At 41.6% G+C, this 7701-nt stretch overlaps 1 protein-coding gene across 1 annotated transcript; it reads left to right on the forward strand.

Annotated features, from left to right (window-relative positions):
• Positions 1–227: 227 nt before the first annotated feature.
• Positions 228–2425, forward strand: LOC100060806 (biogenesis of lysosome-related organelles complex 1 subunit 6). Its single transcript, XM_023626007.2, has 2 exons — positions 228–575; positions 747–2425. The coding sequence occupies exons 1-2, from the start codon at positions 352–354 to the stop codon at positions 1039–1041; spliced, it is 519 nt and encodes a 172-aa protein (XP_023481775.1). The 5' UTR covers positions 228–351; the 3' UTR covers positions 1042–2425.
• The last annotated feature ends 5276 nt before the right edge of the window (positions 2426–7701 follow it).

A 7701-nucleotide genomic window follows, 5' to 3' on the forward strand; every position in this document is an offset into this window, starting at 1 on the left:
TGTAATCTCTAGGGCAAACACTAAAAGAATGATAAAAGAATGCATAACTTACTAAGAGAGAGCAAAAATGGAATAATAAAGACGCTTGGTTAATCCCAAAAAGGGCAAAGAAGAAGAGAAAAAGCACAAAGAATAGATAGAAAACAAATAGTAAGATGGTAGATTTAAACCCAAATATATTAGTGTATATGTTAAATACAAACAGACTGAACATCTTAATTAAAAATCAAGACTGTCACTTCCGGTGCGACCGTCGCTTCTGTCCGGCCGGGCGCTGGATGCGTTCGGTTCCTCCTTCCTGCATCTGACAGTCTACACAGCTGCCCCTTGCCTGTTACCAGCGGAAGGGACATGAGCGTCCCTGGGCCGTCCCCCCCGGACGGGGTCCTGTCAGGGCCCCTGGACTGTCTGGGGGCCGCGGAGCCTACGCTGGGTTTAAGTGACACTTCTCCAGACGAAGGGTTAGTAGAGGACCTGATGGTAGACGACAAAGCTGTGGAGCAACTGGCCGAAGGATTGCTTTCTCACTACCTGCCCGATCTGCAGAGATCCAAACAGGCCCTCCAGGAACTCACGACCTCTCTGGATTGCCCAGGCTGGCGTGTCATTTCTTTTTGTGGTGGTCAGCTTTCAACTGGCTGTGAAGTGCTGCTGCCCTAAGACCTACCCTTTGAAAATTTATCTCACAAGCCTTTATGAGGGCAAAAGGAGAGGAATAATCAACTGTGTCCATTTAATAAATATTAACAGAACCAAGTTGTATTGTTAGACACACTGGAACAAGAGATTTCAAAATTTAAAGAATGTCATTCCATGTTGGATATTAATGCTTTGTTCACTGAAGCAAAACACTATCATGGCAAGTTGGTGAATATAAGAAAAGAGATGCTGATGCTTCATGAAAAGACATCAAAGTTAAAAAAAAGAGCACTTAAGCTGCAGCAGAAGAGGCAAAAAGAAGAGTTGGAAAGGGAACAGCAACAAGAGAAGGAATTTGAAAGAGAAAAGCAGTTAACTGCCAAACCAGCTAAATGGATGTGAGGAGTTGGACGTGTGTGTGTGTTCCTTCCCCTATCCTGTGTTCTTTGGATGTAAGATGACTTAAGTGGTGACTGAAGTTAAAGTGGTGCCTTATACCAGTGTGTCACATTTTGAAAACCTTTTCCCAGAAGCCCTGTGTCTGCATATCTTCATTTCAGCCTTTAAAGAAGCTTGTTTTCTAAGTAGAAGACATAATGTGTGTTGGTTTGGATATTTATATGTAACTTTTTCAACTTCTCTTTTGCTTAATTTTAAAATTCCTTCTTTTGGCTTTGAATCATTTATAAACTGGAGAATGGTTTGATTGTTTTAATAGTCTACACTCTAAGTGGTTAAAAATCAGTGTGAATTTTTTAGCTTCTTAATAAGTGTGGATTTAAAAGTTGCAGTTTCTTATTTTATGAAACGACTTGCCTTTCTGGTGGTACATTGCTGGATTTTGGCAATTGCCTTTTCATTACTTGGTTAAGAAGAAATGCCAGCTGGTTAATCACATATGCCGCTGGAAAAGAAGTGGTGTAAGCCCTTGTGCAGAACATGATAGAAAGTGTGCACACAGGAAATAATAGCGTCTTAGACATGGGATAGGTGAACAAGATGCCAGATAGACTTGGCTAACTGTATGCTCTGTCTGCTTCTTAGCATTGTTGTTGCTGTTTAGTTCTTACGAAACTTCTGGGTTCAAAGGAGATGAATCTGTTCCTAAAGTGTGGCTGTGGTGGTGGAACTGTCACACACAAATGCTTAAATATTTGTAATACTTAGTTGTCACACACTGAGATACAGTTGTCAAGTGTATCAGCCCATCTTTCCATTTGGTCATTTAGATTACGTATTTCTGTGTCTTCAGGACTTATTTCTGGGTACTTGTCATTTTCTCTCTGGTTTGGAGATTTAATATAATTTTTGATACTGCTAGGGGGCATGGCTTTATTCTTTTGCATCCTGGTATTATTTGGTTGCTGTTACCACCTCTCACCACTGGGTGGGGGTCAAGAGCCGTATATTCCGAGCCCTCTGCATTCCACCAAGATCCCAGGCACTGGAGCTGGTGCTGGGCAGGTGGGGGGAGGGGCACTGTCTTCTGCAGGCTCTTGTGGGCTTGCTCTCCTCTCACTATCTGCTCTACTGGGGTGTTGGCTTGATGAGGTCACCCCCACGTTAGCTTTCACCTTTGTAGGGGCTTTCCCCTAGGCTGCAAGGGACTTTGTGGGCGTCTTTGGTGTTCTTGTCAATGAGTGTCCTCTCCCCACTTCCTTCCCTCTTGGAGTCCACAGGCAGTCTCAGATCGCAGTCTTTTGGGGAGGGAGCAAAGTTTTCTCTTGCCCTGTTCCTCCTCCTCCCAGGGGAGCTCCAGCCTCTCTACCCTCTGATGTGTGGCTGCGTGGGTCTCTCAGACATCTTTTGTGTTGTGTGGATGTCCTCTGTTGGAGTATGAATCTGTTTTCATTGTATGGTGGAGGGGAGAGATCACCGGAGAACTCTCTCAGCCATGATGCTGATGTCACTCTCCTGTTCTTTTTTTTTTTAATTGAGTTTAATTGAGGTATAATTGACATATGAAATTATATTAGTTTCAGATGTAACATAATTTGAAATTTGTGTATATTGGGAAACAATCACCACAAAAAGTCTGGTTAACATCCATCACCAGACATAGTTGCAGATTTTTTTTCCTTGTAATGAGAACTTTTAAGATCTACTCTCTTAGCAACTTCAAATAAGGCATAATTTGTTCTAATGTATATATATCTTTAAATCATCAGCGTTGTTTGCTATGCAATTCCAGTAGTGTTGCCAATAAAGGAAGACACTTTAACTTGCTTCCATATTGTTCTCTCTGTGTTATTGTGGCCATTTTTACTGTGGCATTAAAGAAAACGGTTTACCTAGTGGTAAGTCTCATTTTGCTTTTATTTATTTAAAAACTGCAATATTTTTCATTAAGCTGAGTGAAGCTTTGATAATATCCTGGATTACATATCTCACAGCTTTAAATACTGCTGAAAAAAATGGCTGACATTACTTTTACATGCTGATGCTTACTATATGCGTGTCTTGGTTATCGCTATGGCTTTATGCCACCATCAGCTGACATGTTTAAACCACAACATACACATAGAGTTAGGTTCACTGTCAATAATAATGGTTGTATATCCTTTTTACCAGTAGTCTTCTTTATAATTTCAATATTTTTTTGGTTGACTTCTTGCCACATTAATTGGATCATTATAGTTTTGACCTTGTAATGAGGTGAATGGAGGATAATGGGAACGAAGTGTCACTTCTGCCATTTTTTTGTTCCTTTCTGCGTGTGATATTAGGATTATCTTCAATGTGTGATTTCTTGGCTAGAATATTTTAAAGTCACTTCCCAAATTGGGAGAGTTAATTTAGTGAAAGCTAGAATTATATAATCTGAACATTCATTTAGTGGAGCTCACAAAAGTGCCCTTTATCACAGTAGCTGGAAAGTCACCAAGCAAGTGTGTGCCTCTCAGCTCTTTGGCGGGTGGGATTGCCACCTTCTCTTGGGGTAACGAGGGTACCAATAATGCAAGACTGACACACAGACGTAGGAAAGGCACTAGTGTCAATCTGCATAATATAGTTCAGTGAAGCTTAATCACTTGCTGTTGTTACATAAAAAGTTACAAATAGAAGTCTTAATTTTTTTTTCTTCACCCAATGGGTTGTCATATGTACCCCAACTTGGAGACTCTGGCTTAAGGCTGTGTTTGTGTGTGTGTGTCTGTGTAGAAAGAGAAATGAATGAATATTTATAAGCCATTTTCTAGTGCCAAGCACTGTGCTATGTGAGTTACTTACCACAGCAGGTCACATCTATTGAGTACTTGTCATGGGTGCCACCAAGCTAAGCCCTTCATGCATGTACCCTGCAGTAATCCTATGAGTTAGGTGTCATTACTTACCTGTTGTGTAGGTGAGAAAGGCTAGCTATTTCCTTGGTTCATCTGGAGACCTGCTATGGGGGAAAGGAGGTCCCTGGAAACACACAGGCTTGCTCATTCCTCCTTCAGAACACAGCCCAATATCATTGCTTTTGATCTTTCTGGTTTTTAACTATTAAAATTCTTTTAGTTTTTAACTAAATACTGTTTTATTTAATAGTGGTCATCCATGCACAATATAAAATATCTCACTTTTCACCTGTGTCCAAAATGGTAAGCTCAAGGAGGCAGAAACCCAGCCAACTTCAGCGTAGTTATACCATGAGTGTCCAGCAGGAGTCCCTGGCAGAGAAGTCACACACATCTTTGTGGGACAAATGTATGAATGAATGAATTCCAAATTTTACTGTGTTGAATGAATTAATGAATGAATTACAAGGACAGTAATATAGAAGATTGTCTAGAATATATGATAACTCTCGTCTTTTACTGTGTCTCTTTTATAGGCATCCTTTAAAATTTTTCTCAGTAAAAAAAAATTTTATATGACCGTGAAAATGACAGTACTCATCTTTATATTTGACTAAGTTTTACTAATGTCTTGAGGAAGGCTTCCCTTCATAACTTAGCAACTTCCAAATAGTTAATCAGAATACCAGCTGAAGCCCCAGGCTTTGCATCCTGGATAAACGAAATCTCTGCTTTAGGATATGCATTAATTGCACAGACATGAGCAAACTGTTGCTTAACTATTAAAAATCCAACTATATTTCTAAGGGTATTTGTTTAGAATTTTAAATGGGCTTTTGAGTGTTTCTGAGAGCTTTTGTAAAAATACCCTAAAGCTCTTCTGAACTGGGGCTCAGTTTATTTTGCCTTTCTCGCTCTAAAACTCAGCATCATTGGCTCATTCCAAGAGTTTTTCTAACTGTCGGCCTGAGAGAAGTAATTTCAGCCATGTTGTGTGATTTTCTGCCAAACTGAGCTGGCTCACGGACTGAAACTCACTCGAGAAGTTTTATGGACAGCAAAAGTTTTTAAATGGTTCCTTTTAAAGTGACTCGTGGCCTCGAGGATGACTTTGTGGTATAGATACTCTCCTGCCCCCTCAGTTCTCTTTGTTTTCTAGAAGAGATCCTGTTGAAGGTACCCCACAGAATCACAAGCGCTCCATTTCATGACCCCTCCAGCTGCATCACCTATTTATTTATAACTTAGAAGGAACCCTGCGGGGGATTTCCTCTCAGCTGGCCTAGATTTATACAACATATGAGCTACAGCCAAATCTAAAACTGTAAATAAGCTGACAACAAGCAGTAAAGATCTTTTTGGTGTAGCGTCTTCAAGGATGGAGGAATGTCCATGCCGCATGGGAATGAACATGTTAAAATCGGTCTGGCTAGATTAAGGGTCTCCTGGCCGGCGAGCTCTGCCAGCGAGAATCTTTCCTTTGTCTCAGCATGCCCCCAGCTGGCAGACAGGGCTCATAATTTGCTTTCAAATATCTTGGCCTGGCCAAGATCTAGTGTTTAAAAAGAAAAGAGGCCCAAGAAGATTTCCCCAGTCTGCAACACTGGGCAAATAATCATCTTTGTGGGGTGATCTTTGGCTGTTGCAACACGTGAGGATTAACCATTCAATAAGGTTCCTGCTCTGTTTGAGAATAAGAAATCCGTTCAGGCACAGTTTATCTGCTCCAAGCTGTTGTCTTTTGCATCAACATTTTCCCACTCTCTCCATCCCTCTTCCAACATAGGGGGTGATGGAGAAGGGAACATAAATTATAGTCAGGGTCCCACTTGCTGCTCTGTTATAATCTGAATGGTTTAGCCATCAGGCCCACGACGGGCAGGAGAAAATCTGAATTCTGAGTTTCCGGAGTTTTGGGAGTATAGCAGATGTTGTCAGTACCCTGCCCATACTCCCTTAGCCCACCCAGAGGTGGCCTGCAGAGGGTTCCCTCACCCCTAAGCTTCCCTCATCATGCAGACGCCAGACTACCAGTGCCAGGAGTGACCCTCAATCAATGAGGTGTGGGAATTATCGAAAAAACATTCTCTTGTCCTGGCCTCTGAGGACAGGACGATTCCCCACAGCCTCTCAGAAGGCCCTGAGGGATTGAGTTCTGGGTGTCCACAGTGATAACATGGTCACTAATGTACATTGCGTTCCCTCCTGCCTCACTTTCATCACATCCTCACAGGGCTTCCTGGGATCAGTCCCCAAACAAACCCCTGAATTCAAATCCTTGTCTCAGGCTCTGCCTGAGGAACTCAAGCAGAGAACTTTTTGAGGGGGAAGTCAAACCAAGTCAGGCAGCCTTTACCACTGGCTGAAGCTGCCAAGGGCAGGCCTGAGAAGCAGTGGGCAGGAAAGGCAGCCTTGTCTGTAGCATTCACTGGGTGCCTGGGGTTGTTGACCTGGTCCCTTTCCATTTTAATTTGGTTCTTTTGCCTCATTGACAACTACCACAGCCAGAGCAGGGCAGTCTCTGGCAGGTTCCTGAGTGCAGTGAAGCACAGGGTGCCGCTCAAGAGAGGGACCAGTGGAGGCTGAGATCAGGCCTGCCTGGCTCTGTCCAACAACCCTGAGTCAAGGCATGGGGCTGGGGCAGCAGAGGAAGGAGAGCTTTTTGCTAATTGGTGGATCCAGAGAGCACATGAGTCATATCCCCATAGGGATGACTTTTCTAACTTGCCCAAAGATTCTTTAAGTCCGGCAGCCATGGCCAATGGAGGATCACCAATTGGGTTGCCAACCGTGGCCGCTTCTTTGGTTCCAGTCTTGAAGATTCTATGTGCTGCCCAGTGCAAGGTTCCAAGGCAACCCAAGACCCTGTTCTTGGAGGACTTTGTCTCCCAGAGAGTACCACCTCCAAGGAAAAGGGACTAAGGTCACCTCTCACTATTGCAACGTAAAAACAGTTGCAATACAGCACAGCTGTTTGTTTGATTTCCATTAAATTGATTTGTATAAACTCATATTCACATGTTATTGAAAATGAATAACTCATAAAAACTATTGTGGGGTTTTCTACTAAAACTAAACATACACATTACCAGTAGTTTCACTCCCAGGCATAGATTCAAGAGAAATGATTGGATATGTTGAAAAAAAAATATGTTAAAACTCATTCTTCTCCATTTCAAAACTTGCTTCAGAGCAATGGTAATGAAGACAGTGTAGAACTGGCTTAAGGAGACACATGTGGATCAATGGGAGAGAATCGAGAGTCAGATGGAAAGTAATGTGTTTATGGTCAATTGATTTTCAACAGGGGTGTCGGCATCATTCAATGGGAAAAGTGTAGTCTTTTCAACAAATGGTGTGGGGACAATTGGGTAACTACATCCAAAAGATGGAAGTTAGATCTTTACCTCACACTATATACAAAAATTAACTCAAAATGGATCAAAGACCGAAATCTAAGAGCTAAAACTATAATGCTCTTGGAAGAACACACAAGGGTAAATCTTCACAACCTCAGATTTGCAATGGATTCTTAGCTATAACACCAAAGCACAAACAAGAGGAAAAAGTAGATAAATTGGACTTTATGAAAATTAAAAACTTTTGTTCCTTAAAGAATACTATCAACAAAGTGAAAAGACACCTCACAGAACTGAAGTAAATAATTGCAAATCATATACATGATAAGGGGTTTGTATCTAGACTATACAAAAAACGCATTTAACTCAATAATAAAATGACAAACAAGCTAATTAAAAAAAGAAGAAGAAGAATGGCC

The sequence above is a fragment of the Equus caballus genome, chromosome 22 (assembly GCF_041296265.1).
Source record: "Equus caballus isolate H_3958 breed thoroughbred chromosome 22, TB-T2T, whole genome shotgun sequence".
NCBI classification, from domain to species: domain Eukaryota; kingdom Metazoa; phylum Chordata; class Mammalia; order Perissodactyla; family Equidae; genus Equus; species Equus caballus.